This window comes from Aedes aegypti, chromosome 1 (assembly GCF_002204515.2).
Source record: "Aedes aegypti strain LVP_AGWG chromosome 1, AaegL5.0 Primary Assembly, whole genome shotgun sequence".
NCBI classification, from domain to species: domain Eukaryota; kingdom Metazoa; phylum Arthropoda; class Insecta; order Diptera; family Culicidae; genus Aedes; species Aedes aegypti.
Genome location: NC_035107.1, coordinates 189,332,834 through 189,353,558, shown reverse-complemented (window position 1 = coordinate 189,353,558; position 20,725 = coordinate 189,332,834). Strand labels below are relative to the sequence as shown.

The 20,725-nt window shown below is 39.6% G+C and overlaps 1 protein-coding gene and 1 long non-coding RNA gene across 2 annotated transcripts; one reads left to right on the top strand and one right to left on the bottom strand.

The window, feature by feature from the left end:
• Positions 1-2,822: 2,822 nt before the first annotated feature.
• On the bottom strand, positions 2,823-18,016 carry LOC5578686 (small glutamine-rich tetratricopeptide repeat-containing protein beta). The gene is made up of 3 exons (XM_001657034.2): positions 17,368-18,016; positions 3,640-4,071; positions 2,823-3,359 (listed from the first exon to the last, which is right to left on the bottom strand). Exons 1-3 carry the CDS (start codon positions 17,694-17,696, stop codon positions 3,137-3,139), a joined length of 984 nt encoding a protein of 327 aa, XP_001657084.1. The 5' UTR covers positions 17,697-18,016; the 3' UTR covers positions 2,823-3,136.
• On the top strand, positions 5,056-7,139 carry LOC110679719. The gene is made up of 3 exons (XR_002502730.1): positions 5,056-5,932; positions 6,000-6,304; positions 6,365-7,139. It is a non-coding gene; the product is annotated as an uncharacterized LOC110679719 (long non-coding RNA).
• Positions 18,017-20,725: the final 2,709 nt, after the last annotated feature.

Below are 20,725 nucleotides of genomic sequence, written 5' to 3'. Positions count from 1 at the left end.
GTGCACGTTATAGGAATGCGTTTAATAGGAGACCCGACTGTATCTCACTCCATTATACCCGATTGAGTATTTCAGATGATGCTGTTTCGCCAAGCGAAGGAGCAAGCCTGCGTTGTACATTTCAATATACACACAGTTCCGTAGAGTGTGGAGTTGGATGCTCCTAATATCGGTCATATCGATTTTAACGATATTCCTGAGGAACTCCTCCACCTGATTCGTTGGGGGACGCTTCGGTAAAACACTGAAGTCCACTACAAGAGTATTTTTCCGATAAGAAGACATCTTGAATTTTGTTACAGCTTCGAGAACTTTGGGATACGAGTGAATACGTCTGTCGCGCACGAAGGGCAACTGTCAACTGATTTAGAATGGTGATCGCTCGAAAGTTTTATATCCTATATATGAGAAATCTGTAAATACTGGGACGTTTCTGCAGTAAGTATAAGGATGTAAAAAGTTAGGTGTTTGCTGAGTAAAGAGAACGAGAACCAGCTCGTCGGTTCCTTTTATTCAATCACTTTCGTATAAAAGTACATTTCACACATACAGGTATTCTGATTGTTATCTTTGTAACATTTTAAAGGGTGGTAATCACCACAGAAAGTTCTCACAATATAACTTGTCGCCTTTCTTGTAGATGGGACAATGACACATTACCCCTTCCTTCCAGTTGTCCGGTAGCTGTTCTGTTTCCCAGATTGTGCCTATCAGCCGGTGCAGACAAATGGCCAGCCTCTCCGGACCCTTCTTCTTCTTTCTGGCGTTACGTCCCCACTGAGACATAGCCTGCTTCTCAGCTTGGTGTTCTTATGAGCACTTCCACAGTTATTAACTGAGAGCTTACTATGCCAATGACCATTTTTGCATGCGTATATCGTGTGGCAGGTACGAAGATACTCTATGCCCTGGGAAGTCGAGAAAATTTCCAACTCGAAAAGATCCTCGACCGGTGGGATTCGAACCCACGACCCTCAGCTTGGTCTTGCTGAATAGCTGCGCGTTTACCGCTACGGCTATCTGGGCCCCTACGGCAAAGTAAAAACCATATTAAAATAAGAGTGTCACCACCTATTTCTACTCAGTTTCAGTATTATCTTTTCGCAATTACTGAGACCAGAGGCGTCCCTTGAGGAATTTGATTACCTGTGCACTGATATGCACAAACTATTAAAATTAATTATGAATACGAATTTTGCAATTGAGTTTTAAAATGTATTTCAATAAAAAAAAAAATATCTTTCTTATAATGTAATTTCTAATACTGGACGCAGACGAGAGTTGTTTTATAATGCGTGATAAAATCTAAATGCAAACCATGCTTAAAACGAGAATGATAAAATGGCGCGAGAATGAATCAAACCGTGATATAATCGAGATATTCTTCCCCACTGGGACAGAGCCTCCTTCTCAGCTTAGTGTTCTTATGAGCACTTCCACAGTTATTAACTGAGAGCTTACAATGCCAATGACCATTTTTGCATGCGTATATCGTGTGGCAGGCAGTGATGGAAAGTTGCGAACATTTCTTCTGAACTGGAACAAAAACAAAACCAAACGCTCCCGAGCGTCAAAGCGCTGGTTTACTCGCATCTGTCAGCTCCCGAGTAACTGAATCAAAAAGTGATTCACGAACGTATTTGAAGCTGTTCAGAGTCATATTGTGCTTTTGGGAAAAAATCTCCGAGATTTATGGTTTCCAAGGGCTTTTGACTACAAACTAGTAGTTTACTGTCGATATGATGGTTATACAATTAATTTGTCTGTCAAAACCATAATGAATCACACCTTGCACGGTTACTCGCGAGTAAACGCTCCCGAGCTTGTTGCTACTTCTTTTGCCATGTTCTCCCGAGCAGACGGGTGCGGACTTACTCACACCTAGCCAATTCCTGAGTCTGTGATGTATGTTATGCGTTGGTATATACTCGTGATGCGAACTTTTCCAGCACTGGTGGCAGGTATGAAGATACTCTATGTCCTGGGAAGTCGAGAAGATTTCCAACCCCAAAAGATCCTCGACTGGTGGGATTCGAACCCACGACCCTCAGCTTGGTCTTGCTGAATAGCTGCGCGTTTACCGCTACGGCTATCTGGGCCCCAATCGAGATATTAATGTATAATAATTTCTTTCAGCAGTTTCAGCATCTGAAGACACGATTGGGAGTAATGGGTCGTGTGGCCATTGCCGAGCACTGTGTTCATTCTCACATTCCGAACACCTTGATTTAAATTCCGTAGAGCGCCAATAAATCGTATTCAAATGAATAATTTTGAAAATAAATATGTCTGAGCTAGTTTTACAGACCATGAGCTAGAGAAGCATAACAACTCCCAAACTATAAAATAGACTTAAGACATAATAATTGACCTGCAATATACTGCAATTTCCTGGTTGCTTCTCAGCTTAGTGTTCTTATGAGCACTTCCACAGTCTCTGGTTTTATTCTACGAGTTTCGTGAGGTGAGTATTATCGGTATACGATATAGTATCACTGATAATACTCGACTCGAGTGTAGTGACGTAGAATAAGCTCATTTAACTGTGGCAAGTACGAGGATACTCTATGCCCATGGAAGTCAAGGAAATTTCTAATACGAAAAGATCCTGGACCGATCGGGAATCGGACCTAGACACCCCTTTGTAGCCGTGGCTGAGGACGGCCAAGAATACGAAGTATATAAATACTTCTATGAATGCTCACAACAGTATAGCTTAGAACATCTACAAGTTTTGCTGTAGAAGTTCTTTAGGTTTTGCTTCAAAAAATATCCAGAAGAACTGGGATAGAGTAAAAATTCACATAAAGACAAAAAAAAAATTGGTAAAATAGGTTTTGGATTATTTTATTTTTATTTTCAAATTGAAACAAGTTATTGTTGCACCGATAAACTGAACAAATATTATTGGAAACACAAAATTATCCGATGTGCTACCGAGGGTCGTAAATAACTATTTCTACTGTTTCAACATAAAAGATTAGCTCCTACAAACGCACACTTAGAAAACGTAGTGCCTAATTGCAATAAATCGTTACATTTTGGAAGGGTTTCGCCCGCTCTATTCTTCTAATATGATTCGCGTCCTTCACCATGCTCGCAAATCATTTGTCCGCGTCGTCTAGGTGTAGGGTATTTAAGAATCTGCTGAAGGAGGCTGCTGTTGGCCATCATTATTGCCATCACCACCGTTCTGATTGGCCCCTGGAGTGCTTCCTGGCGGAACAACTCCAGATTGTTCCATCTGGCGGATCACGTTGGCAAAGACATCCGGATTTTGGCTGGTCATCTGCATTGCCAGCTGTCGTCCAGTTTCCATGAGCGCATCCACATTTTGCATGCCACTGAGCTGACCGAGCCTGGAAATTAGAGAAGAACCAATAAGGTACCGGATCCTATTGTTGGTATTTTTGATTCACTTCGGCACGGGTTTTTTTTGGAAACCTACTGAACTCATAGGAGCGATTGGAATGGTATTTATACTGAGCTCATATTTGCCCATATTATGCGTTGTGTTGAAGGAGCTTGCAATGCAAACTTTCAGACGATTCGACCGAGAAAATCTCCTATGCCAAAGTGAATCATGGAAGCGCCCACGTTGTTCTTTACTATATCTACATAATCAAATATGAATCTTACATGTTTTGGATCGAGGGATCGCTCATCATCCTGGTGGCCATATTGACTAGTGCTGGGTTATTCAGGGCTGCAGCAAAATCATAATTACCAAGACCACCGGCTCCCAGGTTTGGCAAACCTCCAGCACCAGCTGCACCACCCGGTGCCGATCTGAGTTCTTCCAGTCGCTGCTGTGTGACGCCCATGTTATTTTTGTAGTCCTGGTTATCCGGTTCGATCCGGAGGGCATTCTGGTACGCATCCAGGGCCTGTTCGTGCTTGTTCATCTTTGAATAGGCCAATCCAAGGCGACCATAAGCTTTGCTGTAGTTCGGATCGTATCGCAGGGACATACGGCAATCGTCCGCGGCAGCTTGGTAGTCTCCCAGCCGGCTGTATGCCGCAGCACGGTTACAGTAAAACACGGGATTTGTGGCATCTAGGCTAATGGCTCTGAAAAAGTTGAAATGAAAAAACATTGAGTCAAAAAACTATTTACATTTCGAAAAATTTGCTGGCAACTTATAGGTAACATTCTTAACTTGTGCGTACCCGACGTCTGTTTTTGAGGATTTTCTAATATTCTATTACCATCAGTGCACCAGTACCACGCTCACACTGAAAAAAGATAAGTTTGAACAAAGTACACTTTAGCCGCTAACCATTTCAAATCGGCATATTAAAGCATACTGTGAGTCCGTAAGAGCACTCATCAAATACAATACTGCCATAGGAATTACTTTGTGAATTATTCCATGACCGTTGTGTAGGGATTGAGAAAGGTACTATAGAAGATATCAAATAAGCAGAAGGGCATATGGTCGGCGTTAAGTCATAGGGGACCAAGTACAAAACTTGGGAAAATTTGATTTTTCTCACATTAGATGCGAAATTACCTTACATCCGTTTCACTTTGATCAGATTTCAAGAATGCTGTAAACTGCGAGAGATATGTAACAAATTTACATTGGATGATCGATAAAAATCGATAAAAGTATGCAGTCAGAGTGGATCAAGTGCTTATTACCATACAGCGAAAATGATCAGCGCGCTGAGGAATGCAAGGAAATGAAAAACATTTCAAGAGATTTGTCAGATTTCTCGACATCGAATGATTATTCGTTTTGTCCATCAATAGAAATTTATAAATATTACTTAATTCAATGCATTTGAATTTGATTTTTGACCATTTACCATATTTGGATGGGTGGTCAGAAATTGCAACAATTTCTGTGCAGACAGAGCGGACCAAGTGTTGAAAAGCACTTAACTGATTGATATTGTATTTGTATTGTATTGATGATTTTTGCACTACACTGATTGATTATTGTATTTTTTTAGTCAATTTCAGAGTCCGATAGAAGTTTACGGTAGTTCTATGGTGTATGTATGGAATGTGCTAGAACCCGCTTATTAGACCAGTATATTTTGGTCGGTACTCAAGATTTTCACTTGGTCCACTCTGACTGAACGCATATTTGAATATTTCTGGTCTTCAATGCCCTGACTCTGAAAAACCTTAATCTTCAAGCTATCGTATGGCCACTGATTTCGATATTGACGATATGGATTATTGAAGAATTCACGATTCTGGTGTCCAAGGGTCTTGATAATCTTTTTTTCTTAGAGATATGCACCCAGTTTGACCATGTGTTACATTATAGACATTATGTATTAGCATTGAGTAGCATTTGTTATGCGTGCAAACTTTATAGCATAAATTCCAAACGAAAACATCCAAACTCACTGGGTACTTTATCTTGAAAACAAATATGATAGTGAAAATCTGTCATCCACTGAACAAACATCTACCGCATCCGTTCGTCCTCACACACCGACACTCGTCAATGGCTGTGAGGAGTATTGAATTGACCGGCGTGGTGAGAAGTCAGTTCCCTGTCCGCCGGAGTGAAGCCAGTTTAAAAGTGTGTTTTAAAAACCGCCTAGAAAGTCAACTAAGGCTGCATTTAGTTTTGACGACCATCCCAGTAGTGGAATCCCACGGAATCAAATACCACTCTAAAAGGTAAATTTGTCCAGAGCGGTACTGCGTAGGATTGACGCAGAAAATTTGGCGGAAGAAGGAAAGTGGCGGATAGTCCAACAGAAGGGGAGTCCTCCGCCGAATGCAATGGCCAATCCGTTAATGAGATGATTAATCTTAGGGAAACCAGGCGTGAACCCTAAAAGTATCGTCGGGATTCATTTGGCGACACCAACGAGACGCCCACGTGCAAATCCAATACGGAGAGCAAGGCACGTCCAAGCCAGTCAGCACATCAAACGAAACACGGACGGAATCATTGACTCCGAGGTGAGTAATAGCCACCAGCAGCTCCGGAAAGAACCAGTCACCAGTGAAGTTTTCCTTTATTTCAAAGCACGCACGTCGGTCCTCGAGCTGTTGGACGGTCTTAATCAGCTTAACTGCAACTAGCACCTACAGAGGGATACCAGCACGGAAGGCTCGCCGACGACGGCACTAGACAGTATCGTCTCCAATTGCGCGGTGACTCACGACCACCGAATACTGCGGTAATCACCTTCGTAAGTCATTTTCATCGCAAAAACCTGCAGATGGATTAACGAAGTGCTCTCCTTACAGATCCATCCATCTCATTAAAAGCTAGATTGGCCATCGGCCGTCTGCGAGAGTTGTGCAGGACAGAAAAGCCTTCCACTGGAAGTGAGTAGCCTCAATCGAATTTGATGACTTGCGACGATGGTAACTGGAGGAACGTGTCAGGGCTTTTCTTTCTCTTATTACAGTTTCGAAGCTTTCGGAGTGCAGTCAGATCGGACGTCTGTGTGCAATCGGACGCAGGGAGCGGATCACCCCGTTACGGCAGCGAACCGTTGATGCGAAAGGGTAAGGGACGCTCAGGAATCTCCAGACCACTCACCATCAGTAGGCGCCAATCTCCCCAGTGAACCACGTATCGTATAAGAATGTGCATACAAAATCACATATTCGCACGTCAGAAATCAGAATCGCACAAGATGCCAAATAAAGCGCTATCAATGTCAACACAAGTTGTAAATAAATACTCAATACGATTCATACACGACAAACTGTGTTGGCAACACAACATGTCGTAAATAGTGCAACATAGAATTGTGTTAAATTGTACAAACTTTGGACGTCATATTTAAATCATCCCATATTTTATTTTACGTTACGGCCAGCGCTTTATTTTGAGAGCATAAAAGCGATCCACAAATCAGTTAGGCTGTATTATAAGTGATTTCTTATGGATTACTTTCCCGCAAAACAAAGCACTAACAGGTCATTTAATCTTTTCACCGAACAAATTGGTGCGCTCTTAAGTTCATTTGGTGCTTAAACTTGGAGATTTTATTAAATTTATTTCCATCGGCAGACGAAAATATCAGACTCGCCCTTATTTCATTTCATTCCACTCGTTGTTTTGTACCCGTCAACGCCGCAATAAAATTCCGATCTGCCATAGTGAAAAATTGTGCCGGCAGCGGTGGATGGCCCCATTGTTTACGTTGCAAGTAGGTACGTGAAAATTGCGTAAGATTAGAATCTTAAATGTCAATTGTCGTCAAGTCTTAACAAAATTGACTGTTTAGTAGCTGAGGGATGCGAAATAGATATCAGCAAACAGCAGCGTAAAAATGATCTGAGTGTGCCTAGAAATGTATGGTCATGATTTCGTCACGCTAAAAAATGTTATGTAATGTATACAGCACCAAGACCACCAACTGTTAAGAAAAGTTGTACTTGGTCTAAATTATGCATGAGAATTTTACAACTTTTCAGAGATATGTTTCTAACTAACATACGGCTAGCAACTTTCTGATTTAGTATATTTATTGGGTTAATTGCCTACACTGAAATGATGGAGATTTGTGTGAAATATGTTAAGGGTGAACTTTTACTGTGGTTTCCTGCGAGACAACCAAACAAACAACGGTTAGCACTCGTGGAAAATTTTGTGTTCAATTTGAGCAACCGAAATGTTCGAGTCCGCACTCCCTAGGTAACCTAGTTTAGGGTAATCAATATATTTTGGACCCCCTGGGCCATTTTCCTGCAAATTTCCCAGATCAAATCGAAAAACCAACTCAATCCGCATGCCATTTGTAAAGATAGGACTATTCCGCACTTGCATCAACCGTTTGTACATAGAAAATGTTGTTTATTTTATCTGAAATTAATTATTTTAATCGGTTCATCCATGCAACCGTTACAACACGATACACTCAGAAATTGAAGCCGCCAGAAATTTTGCAAATGTAAACAAAAACTTTTTTCAAAATTCTGAACTAAAAGCTTAGAATTTCTTCGGTTTTCCATTGTCAATTGATTGATTAGACTATGGGCAAGCATATTATACAACCAGTGTCGTGGACTTTGTTGCCAAACGATAAAAAATGCCGGGGTCCAAAATGTATACTTTGAGGGTCCAAAATGTATTGGTGTGTCCAAAATAATGGAAAACAGTGCTTCACAATTCAACTATTTTCGACGTTTTTTGGATCCTGCATGACCGTATGGACATTTTTATCTCGTAGAGGAAGTTTTTCTCTACATGTTGGCATGTTCTTTGACTTAGGGTAGAAGTACCAATTATGGCTATAGTACCAATTATGGCAATAGTGGAAACAAAAAGAGATTTTTCTTATTGTTTCACTAGACTATAATGGCTTATATTCACAGGAATGATTAAACTATTTGTTTTTGATGGTAACTAAACCTTGAAAAGAACATTCGTGCAATAAGCTTCGAAAAATGAACATTTGAAAATTTTGCCTCACATATATGTCACCTTCTTAGCAGTTGGCTAAGGGACCTCCGTTACGAAATGTATGTTTTTATCCGGATAAACTGTTTCAACCGATGAATGTATGTTACCTAGTGAGAACAAATGAATAAATTTAGCTGGTATGCAATCAATTCTACTGTTTTAAGTTGGAAATCGTGTTATTTCCACTATGTCGATAGCTGGTACAAAGAGTGTATGAGAGCCCAATTATGGCAATACTCTGGAGGCGGTTTGTTTACATTTTTTGATCAGTAAAATAAAAGAAGTAAAGCTATTTTACGGGTGACTTCCACGACGGGACGGTTCGGTAAGGCATTATCTTCATGTTTTGTACTCAATTACTAAGATTTTTCAATCACACGTTCGAAAACGTTCGCGAGCGGAAGATGCTAATTTCATGATAGTGAGGGGTTTTCAGCGACACTCGATTTTTGAATTTTTCCTCTTTTTTCGTTAAAAATTGGCACTGGAAAGGTAATGTGAGATCTTTAATGCTGTTTTGTATCATAATTTGCATTTACACTACATTTTGACTTCTTTTTCGAAAATTAATTTTCTCCCATGAACCCATTGCAAAAAAATGATTTAACATCTATTTAACCCAAAATTTTTGGAAAATTTTATGAGCGATATCTTCATTACATATTAGCGTTGCATTATCATTTTTTTTTTTTTTTTTTTTTTTTTTTTTTTTTTTTTTATGGTGTACTCAGCTGGAGCTGTATGACAGCTTCGTTGTCTGTGCTGGACCCCGTAGTACAAATTTTTACCTCTACTTTTGCCAATATTTAGACGGAATAGGCTATGTTGTCCGCTTTAACACTATTTTGGATGAATATTGTGCCGAAGTAGTTTTATTAAATTGTTTTTGCTTCAGTTTCCCTCCCGTAGTCATGTTTGTATAGTCATCCTTTAGTTCTGAGCAATCGGATTCTTGTTTACGCATGGAGAAGCGACATGAAAATATATGTTATTAATTAATGCATTTCTTGGAAATAACATACAGAGCTATGTTGTAGTAGTCTATGTTGACAAATTGTAGCACAGATGTCATCTCCAAGCATCTTTTGACAATGATAGACAGAAAATGTTAATTATACAGAATGCGGTTGTATATTAAACGATAGAGATAGGGAGATCTTTTTTTCCCGAATGGAATGAAGGTTATTGAAGTGAAAAACATGAAATGTACTTCCATCTATACGCGAACAAGAACTATCTGAAGTGCCTCGTCATTGTACGTCATGTATTATCTAGTATTTTAGTCGTTTATGCTACTAGTCTGAAACGTGATGTGTTATACTATATGAATAAATTTCAAAATATGAATCAAGTGTTTGGTTTTAAATAGTCTTTATCTTCCGAAGGTCGTACTGGAATGCTAATCAATACAATACTTTTCTAGGAGAGATGACTGTCTATGTTGCCATCTTGTAGTACCGAATCCAAGTTGTAGATAATTAATATGAGGAGAAGTATCAAATCTAAATGTACTGTAAATGTGTTTGGTGTGGTCATCGATGTGCTTTATGTTCGTCTTATTGTTATTGTTCTGAGGTCTTCTCAAAATGAGAATTCAATTGAATAATGTCTCAAGTTAGTTTACAGTTTGCATAGACAAAGTTATTGGTACGGTATTAAGAATATATAGGGGGGCTGAAATGATATACAATATGTGTTCGCTAAGAACTAAAAATGTTACTTACCCCTTTCTTAGTATACCCACCAACGCATATGGATCGTTTTTACCTCAGTTTGATGGTAATTCGATCCGTGTCCGTGCTGATCTATGTGCTTCGGCTCCTAACACGACGTTTGATACATACGACAGACGACTTGCACCCTCGTGATGGTGTTGTTGTTAGTTGTTATACATGAAAAGAAAGAAAGAAAGAAAGTTATTAGTATTAGGAATAAACAGGATTTAGTGAGTTTTATTGAATTACATTTGACTACATCGCTGATTATAGTCAACGACATCGTAAACTTTATGTGTCGACTGTTGATCTAGTTTTTCCTCAGTCCCGTTGGTCAGTATTGCTAAAGGTCCTTTTTAACATGTTTATTAGTACTTGCACAAGTTGAATATTTTAAGTTTACTACTTTTGTCATGTTGGTCAATAATGATTTTGATCAGTTTGTTTTATACATCTATTCATATTCAAATCTGGTCTCGTCTGTTTTCATTTAGAATCGTCGTAAATACATTTCTATGTGTTAAAAACTATACTAGAAATAATAAAGAAATAGAAAGTCATTTTTTTGTCCGGATCCACTTTTCGGTGACAAAATAAAGCTTCATCGCGCCTAAGCCCTATCTATTTATTATAATATTGCGAGAATGAAGTTGTTGTAGTTTTATAATACCAACATAATAAATGTGGTTTTTATTATGATTCTAATGAGAGAAGCATAACAAATTAACATTTGTGTCACATTCTACTCGATGGATCCTCAGTCATTCTCCTCATTAGTCAATATTATAACCATTTAAACAAAATCTAACCTATCTGCATCAAAGCGTGGCTACGGCTCCTGTTACCCCGATGCCTGGTAACAGGATAACCGTTGGATCACATCCGTAAGATTGATGCATCTATGCCAGATGGTTGATGACGCGGCATTAAACAAATATTTCCTGATGTGATACCACCACGACTGGACATGTCTTTGGTTCCCATATAAGTGCTAATGGGGTAAGCCCACCCATCGCGGCAAGATTACACGTCCTAGGGGAGGGATATTAGCGTTGCATTATCATTCGCTCTTTATGGCGTTTGAGTTCATTTCGTGCAAATATTCGATAGTCCATAATTGGTACACTTTTATGTCGAATGCTAGGAACGCTATTGCCATAATTGGTACAAAGACATCGCTTTTTAAAATCCATTTTTAGAAGCTAAAAGTCAATTTAGTACTAAAACTGTTTAAATCAACAGATTCGCAAGGCTTTAAACTAGTAATTGACACCAACAAGTCATGCTTGCGTTTTAGAAACGCAGTTACAACTTGATTTTTATTACTACTGTTGACATATTGCATCCATAATTGGTACACCTACCCTAGTTATGCTATGCAATTAATTAGTTGGGACAACAAAACTAAAATCACTTCCTTAGGGGGTCCAAAATACGACCGTTACCCTATTTCTACTCAGTATCAGTATCATCTTTTCGCAATTACTGAGACAAAATTGAAGGCCTCCTCTCCCGTGCGCGTCCCCGGCTACAATTTCATCAGACACTCACTGCCATCTGGTCGCGGACAAAGAACGAAATCCGGTGGAGGTGTTGGCCTGTATGTAAGGAAAGGCATTAAGGCCACTCCCGTTATTAAATCCACTCATGATACTAGCCAACCCATAGCATCGAGAGTCGAGTATTTGGTCGAGTTAAACATCGGAGTCGTTGTCATCTATAATCCATCTGGTTCAAATCACTCATTCAGTCAACATTACGAAAAGGTTCTACTTGATCCGCTTGATTTTGGCTTCGATAGGACTTACATAGTAGGCGACTTCAACATCAATGTAGTAGCTAATCAGCCTTCTGCCAATTTGATCTCTTTGAAACGGATTCACACAACCTTCAACTTGATAATTCTCAGCACAGGTCCTACCAGAATCACCGATACCTCTTCGTCTACGATAGGCCTACTTATCACCGACTTTGCTCAGTACGTCAAGAAAGCAAAAGCATCTCTTGGAAGCAGCATTTCAGACCATGAAGTGGTATATCTGCTAACAGACATCAGAATGAAAAAAAAAAACACGCAGACAGCGGATTTGTGTAAGAAACTTCCGGAACATTAATGCGATGCAGCTACAGGCAGACTTCCAAGCCAAGGACCTTCAATCCTTTTTTGATAACAACGACGTAAATGCTAAGGCAACAATTCTAACATTAGAGTTGAAAAGTCTTCTGGACGCACATGCTCCAGAACAAACAATCACCGTACGAGACGAACGAACCCCTTGGATCACGCAGCAAATCAAACAAGCGATTTCATTGAGAAATCTTGCATTCAAGCTTTACTCACGTAATCCACGATACTAATTGGACCAACTACGTTCAGAAGCGAGACCGTGCCAATTCCCTAATTTTCGCTGCAAAAAAGGGTTATGCGGAGCAGCACTTCGGACATGACCTTCCAGCGAAGAAGCTTTGGTGCAAACTCAGAAGGGAAGGCATTCACAACTCATCAAGACAAGAACAGACTAGATCAGTGCGGAAGAGCTAAACAGGTTCTTTTGTGAAGGGCATCGTGAATTAGGGGATGTAGAAGAGCTCGACACGCAAAATGAGCCAAACCACAGATCAGCTATTGATCGCGGTGCAGATGAATTCAACTTCCGTCGCACAAATGTTGATGAAGTTTGTCGAAAAATTTTCGAAGTCCGTACAAATGCTACTGGTTCCGATAGCATCCCGATTTCGTTTATCAAATTACTGTGTCCCTTGCAGAATAAAAGCGGCGTGCCGTGTTACGACCATTTGAGTTCCTACCAGCTGGAAGAGGTTCGTACAGTCTCAGCTCCAGCCTTCCTTTGAGGGCTTTTCGTGGCGATCCTTTAGAATCCTTTAGAAATAGAAAAATATCATCTTCTCCAAATCTTGCTCACAGGTACTTGAAAGACTGCAAAATCATTTGGTGGAAAGATATATTTTTTGAGGTGCTCATAGTTGAAATACAAGGCATACAAAATAGCTAATTTTAAGATGAAAAACTCAAATAACATGAAAACCATAAGAAATACAACTTTGGTATGTTCAGCAAAGTTTTTTTTTGTCGGTAGCGATAGGGGTAGTACTGGCACTCTTAATCTGCCCTAAGCTCCTTCCCAGCATTTGCTTTTATAAGCCTCTATTGCGTTCATCACACAGACGTTCCTAAGCAATGTTGCTCAAATGGTCACTGTGTACCCTAGCAGCAATCAGCCCTTGCCGTAGTTTTGCAGTCTAGTAGTTCAGACTACTATCAAACTATGATAAGGCCTGAAATGCTACTAGAGTGGTTAAAGTGAAGAACGAAATAGTTTTATTAAAAGTTCCTCATTCCCCATTTTATTTCATCACTCACTATCGTCACTTTTATTTTCGACACTATCACGTATATCACCGATTATCACTCATCAACTTTCGTAATAAACTTCAGATATACTTTCCATTACATCACTTTTCACATCACATCATTTTCATATAAATTCATTGTTATTACCATTTACCATCTGTTAGCATTACTAAGTAATTAAAAGATATTCTATTTCAATGTATCATTGTTTTTGTTGCTGAAGAGTCGTTACTATTCAAACTACGATTTAGCACCACGATCAAGAAAGTTACAGTACAAAAAAATCACTTCGATCCATTCTTCTGCACTCGCTGTCATTATAAACACTTTTATCATGCACGTTTGAAAAACTATTCAGAGAAATGATTGCACAATATATTATGGCCATTATTAAATTAGTAGAGTTCACATCATTATTATTATATTTTTAACAAAACTATCCTAATCACTTCCACTTTCATTTTCAAATTTTCATCACCATAGATTTTATTATAAAATCACTATTAGCACCTTCACAATCACTAAATTTAATAACGACGACTGTAACGCACAGTTCCACCAAACACCCATTCTTATGTTGCATTATAAAACGATTGATCACACGTTGGCTTCGAAACTCAACCACCGGTGCTGATTAGTACAAAGGATGCTACAGCTCGTGTAAACGAACTGAAACATCAACAACCAGCACTGGTTTATAAGTAACTAATGAGCCCTGGCGGTCCCTCCGTTCGAAGAGGACCTGATAATATGCCGAAACATATTAACAGATCCTCCGCCTGAATGCAGCCGTTTCATGAAAATCATGAACCGTTAGAGGTGTGCCAAAGTATTGGGAAGGTGATATGTTTCACAGACGGGTATTATTATGGTGCACCTTCTACTTTGGCACCGTCAAACCCTGTGATCGTGGCCAGGGAACTTTGGTATGTTCAGCAAAGTTGTAGCAAATGATGAGTATGAAAACTTTGTAGAACATAGTAGGCCGATAAAACTAAAAAATAAAACACATAAGAGCAAAAAACGATTTGTTATTAAAAATACTTAATTATCTTGGCTCTTGAGCAAAATCGAGAAAAAGTTTGTTCGGCAAAGTTGTTTCTATGATCATTTGCTACAACTTTGCTGAACATACCAACTTACGATAAGTTAAAATAAAAAAAGTTGGCGTATACGTCACTCTTGCGATAACCGTAAAAAAATTTTTGATCCGTACATTTTGTAGTACTGAAAATTCTGAACATATTCTCAGAAGAAACTATGGCTCTAAACTCAATAAATCTTGACGAAAACCTCATGTCCGCCTAAATTAGCTTCCTGGACCAGTGTGCACTCTCCCATTTGTTCAATGCTGTTATCGATTCGAAAACATTTCCTTCGCTATGGAAATCAGCCATCATCACACCGATCCCAAAAACAAGCATTCCTTCTCTACCCAAGGACTATCGTCCTATTAGTGTTCTTCCAGCTATTTCAAAAGTGCTTGAGAAAATCCTGCTGAATCAGATTACTGAACATTTGGATAATCCCAACTGGATCGTTGTCAGTCGGGCTACAGAAAAGGATTTGGAACTGCAACGGCTCTGACGAAAGTGGTTCACGATATCTACGGCAACCTTGACAATAACCGCTGCACTATTATGGTATTAGTGGACTTCTCACTAGCATTCAATTGCGTTAACCATCGTCTACTGCAAATCAAACTTAGTGAAGAGTTTGGGTTCTCAGAATCTGCTTGTGGATTAGTTGCATCATTCCTCAGTCAGAGGTACCAATCTGTTCGACTTGGGAACGAAACATCAACTGAACGTGAAGTCACCGATGGAACTCCCCAAGGATCCTGTCTCAGTGCACTCTTGTTCAGCCTTTATATTGACAGTCTGCCCGTCGTCCTGAAGTGTAACTATCAACTGTACGCAGACGACTTGCAGGTGTACATCTCGGGACCAGTGAGTGACATTGACGAGCTAATCAGAACCATCAATGACGACCTTGACGCTATCACATGTTGGGCAACTAGACTGCCTACATCCGAATCCGAAGAAAATTAAAGCTATTATCTTCAGCAAGACCGGTATTTTTGCACCACAAAGAGATATACTGCCCATAAATGCATGTCAGTCCCATGTTTGCTGGATTTCCTATTCACATGGGACAATTATGCGTTTATGGGCAGTATAGTCTTTAGCGGGGAAGTTGTACCATTGTCCGATGCAGTCACCAACCTTGGACTAGAAATGGATAGAAATATGACTTGGTCTCAACACTACAAGTCTACAACACTTTGAGAACTTTTTGCCGATTTGCCTCAGTCCTCTCTATACCAACACGTCGGAAGCTCGTTCAGGCCGAAGTGATGCCTAGATTAACATACTGTGATATAGTGTATTATCATGGCCTTTCTGTAACACTCAAGGAACAGCTCCATCGTTGTTTTAAATCAGCTGTACGGTTTGTACATGGCTTGCGACGTCGAGATACCACAATAGCCGTCAGAAACACCATTCTTGGTCACGACTTACCGGCGAATTATCATCTACGCACCTGCAGTTTTATGAAGCGAGGATACGATGGTGACCTACCGAATTACATCCAAGACCTCCTGCTACAGGGACAGCAACAACGAACACGATCGTTTGTAATACCCAGGCATACGACAGTAAGCGGAAGAAGTGTTTTAATTGCTGGAGCATCCTGCTGGAATAGTTTACCGATAGAGATTAAACAATTAAAACAAACTCTCTCATCCCTCAAAATTGCGATCAGAAGATTAACAGAATATTAGAATAACCTTCAGGATTAATTACTGTAAAAATGTATTTTAAGCCCCTAACTGTTCCACGCATTTGTCAAGTTTTATTAGAACCACTACTGTATTTTTCTCATACCCGTTTCCTTGACCTGATATACAGTATGACTAACAGGCTAACGTAATCAATAAAACAATAAATTAATTAATTAATTAATTAAATTAAAAAATGCCAAAATGTGATACCAACACTACAGGTTACGCCTTTGGTTTCCATCATATGGGCTAATGAGTTATGCCCTCCCATCGCGGCAAAGTCGCATAACCAAGGTGAGGGAATTCACGAAGGAATTCATATGAAAATGGCAGGAGAAATGGCTAAAAAAAATCGGCATTGGAATCGTTGTAGGGGTTTCTAGAAAAACCTTTAAAAAACGTCTCTAAAAACTCTGGAATAAATTCTTGGGATTCTTTTTTTGAAGAATTCCTGTAAGGGGTCATGCACAAATTACGTCACGCTCCAAGGGGGGGGGAGGTGGTCGAATTAAGCGTGACAAGCCTTACAACATTTTCGGAGGACTCATACAAGAAGTGTGACAAAGGGGGGAGGGGGTCGAAAAAGTTAAAATTTAGCGTGACATAATTTGTGTACCATCCCTAAGAATCTTTGGAAGAACTGCTACAGTAACTACTGAAAACGACCGTGGAAAACTGGAATTAGTGAAAATTTTCCCGGACTAGCAGTTTAGAAAATTCGCAGAGTAATCCTTGTGGAAATTCCTGATTGTGTATTCCGAATACCTGATAGGAGAAAGAAAATAGTGATAAAAAACTGGATAAATAGATACTTGTCTTAAAAATAGAGTCTCTAAAAAGGGACCTGCTACCTGCCCTTCATTAGGTGGACCCGTTCCATAATGTCGTCCTTGAAAATTAAGCCATTGACGACAGAGACAAATCAGGATCGAATGCCATTGACAATCGGTTGGAATAGGACTTAGACTTAACTATTATGTCTGATTAAAGATAAGAAAATCTTCACAAACAGGCGTTGGGCACACAAAGGTTAAATATCTACCTCATAAGGAAAACAAGCAATCAATGCAGCACTGCACTTGTTTAAACATAAAAACTTACTTGCTGTACGTGTTCAGCGCTTCTTGGTACTTCTCTTCCTTCATCAGCCGATTTCCTTCGTTCTTCAGGTTCTCCGCTTCCTGTTTCCGTTCCGGGGTGACATTCGTGAAAGTGCTTCGGTACACTTCGAACAGGTCGATATGATTCAGGGGATTTTCCTGGCTGTTGTCGCCCTCCGCCTCCTGGCCGATTTCATAGACATTCTCCAAGCACTGTATGGCCACTTCCAAGCTCTCCCGGGAATCGGAGCTGAAGTTTGGCTGCTCCAGCTGCCCGTTCAGGAAGCGTATAAACGACCGAACGAAAAACTTCGCCTCGATATCACTCATCGCTCTGGCACAAAACTGTTTCGCACGCGGACAACAGGAAATCTTCCGGAGGATGATGGGTCACGTCGTCGACACGAAACGGATTTCACAGGACTAGAAAAATACCAATAATAATCGGAATTACAGCGGCGAACTGGATGGTGATCTGACACAATTTGATTGGCTGCTCGCACGACCCGCATGACAGTCCGGTGATTATTTTAGACGTTTGTTTGACAGAACAGACGAATGATTTACACGGTGAAACAGAAACATACACATTTGAGTTTTATTCAAAATACCACACGGAAAAATCAGGCCACCCAAAAAATAAGTTCTTTAAACTTAAATTTGAGTGAATTACGTATATTTTTACGCACAATTGGGTTGTTTTGCCGCTCCCACAACAGAAAATTTGTCAAAAACGGAGAAAGACTCACCGACCCAGCGTCGAATGTCTGTGGAATAAGTCAAATTTGAGTTCTTCCGAGTTTACCTAAATTTAAGTTGTTTTAACCCACTACGAATCTTCGCTGGGTAGAATTTTTTTGGCGCTGAGTTGATTTTTTCGCTACACGGGAAAACATTCTGTGGTAAAAATTGAGTCCTAAAATTTTTGATGAAAAATCTTGTTTTTATTCAATAACACGAAATAGGATGGTGCTGCAACTACTTTGGCAGTTTTTCCCGCTAAAATAACGGCTATATCATGTTTAAGCTATAATTTAAAAATTTAAAAACCCTTACAACAGTGCGGTTGCTTTTTGCAGGTGATACGATGTTTGATGATAGGTGCTGTGATTGTGAGTATTCAATAAGGGAGATCTGTCATATGGTTAGGAAGCTTTTTCAGAGTTTACGATTTCAGATTTCAAAGTAAAATACTTTAAAAAGGATTTGATTGGATTATGATGTTTGAATAACAGTGAAGTTTGAGTACACACTTAATCGTAGAATTTCATTTCGGTAAACTTAATTGACGATATCAGTCGGTAAAACATATTTTTACTGATATATCGTTCAATTTTGACAGATGAGCGATATTGACAGATGAAAATTGATAGTTTACATGAATAACTGAGACTCAGTAATCTATTTTGCCACAACAATCAGCAAACAAATACTTTTACTGAATATCGGCAAAGCGAATCTGTCAAAATCTTAAAAGCAGAGCTACAGAAGCCAACATGCGTTCGGAATCTTTTGAAACTTTCTTGTAAACAGCGAGTGGAGAGCGCCTGTATGTAAGTATTCACAAAATTTATCTCATAATTGTGCCTGTAAATTAATCGTTCAGTTAAGTCAGCAATAGTTAAAGCCTTTTTTATTACATTTTTAGGAATATTCCTTGGAACGTCTCACCCTCGAAGTGGAACTGCAGCGAAAATGGTCGTGCGGCTATTAAATATTTGCTTCAAACGGAAAAGCGCAACATTCCCCAAAGTGAGCGAAAAGTGAAATGTGGTGATGGCTCATATATTTGTGATACAATAATATATTAACTGCAAATAAATTTGTTTATATTATTTAAATTTATGTGTAGTGTTTTCTTCTTATTCTTATTCTAATCAAGAAACAAATAATCATTTGCCGGATTTCGGTAATAGTTTGCCGAGATTTTCGGCAATGGATTACCGATCTTTTCGTTAAATTTTGACAGCTGGGTTGATTTAGCATTTTACGGCACAATCGGTACTTCGAACTTTTACCGAGATTTTTGCCGAAATCTCAGCTGTTGGGTTCTCGGCAATTACTTTTGCCGGCCTCGGCGAAATAAATTAAGTGTGTATGAGTGTAATGAAAGATTATTAAGGGCCCATTCACAAATTTCATAACGCTAAAGGGGGTCGGTGGGTGTTCTAGCGATGTGACGGCCCATACAAAAATTAAATAACATTCATACAAAAAGCGTTACAAGGGGGTGGGTGGGTGCCCAAAATGGCTAATTTTAAGCGTTATGAAATAAATGAATGAACCCTAATAATTTGTCATGTGGATGAATTTGTAAGTATACTAGTTTTGTGTTGTTTTTGGGGCCCATTCACAAATTTCATAACGCTAAGGGGGGTGGGTGGGTGTTCTAGCGATGTTACGGCCCATACAAAAATTAAATAACATTCATACAAAAAGCATTACAAGGGGGTGGGTGGGTGCCCAAAATGGCTAATTTTAGCGTTATGAAATAAATGCATGAACCCTTGATCAGAAGAAGTTTTCAGAAATTAACTCCTTTTGGACTCATTTTGGTGGTACTGTCGTTCTGTGGTTCCGAGAACCAGTGTTTGGTGTTCCAGGTATAATTCAGTGTTGTGCCAGATGATTGAGTTTGTTTGTTTGGTCGTCGCTTCCTTGTGTTCTTTGGTTGGATGATCGGTTTCAGTTCTGGCTCCACAGTACGTTGAAGGCCATATCCTTCTGGTAAATCGCAACACCTCCAGCTCTCACGCCTGAGCGTTTGAACTGGTTATGTAGCTGGAGCCAGCAATGTCGACGGAGGAGTGATCGTCTAGCCAAATCTCACTCAGTGCAAGAAATTCTACTCTGGTCAGAATTTGGTCTGTAGCAATATCCATTGCATATGCATTTAGGCTCTGTACATTGATACTCATCAATGTGCAGGCAGGGTTGATCCAGTATGTCACGCAGTTCGTCTCCAAGCGTCCGTAATCGATGATTGCCCAAGCGCTGCAGCTCGTTCCTCAAGTCAGCCATCTTGGGAGAACTGCTGACTTTGGCGTGAAGGAACTTGAAAGAATTGGTAGAGTTTGTCAAAAATAGTCCTTGCAGTGAAGTAACCCGCGACAAACCAACACATACCAATTGCTGATCCTTACACGAATTCGGGGAAAGTTCCACCTTGCGACTTATGAACAATAAAAGCACAGGCACTAACCACCGAAAACTGAATGCATTTGCATTTGATAATGCCGCTCAATTTGATGCTAAAATAATAATTCTCTATACAGAAGTGAAATTGCAATTTCAAAACCAAGAGCGTTACGTTGGCATACGATTATAACTTTTTGCTGGCTTAACGAAATTCCTTGATA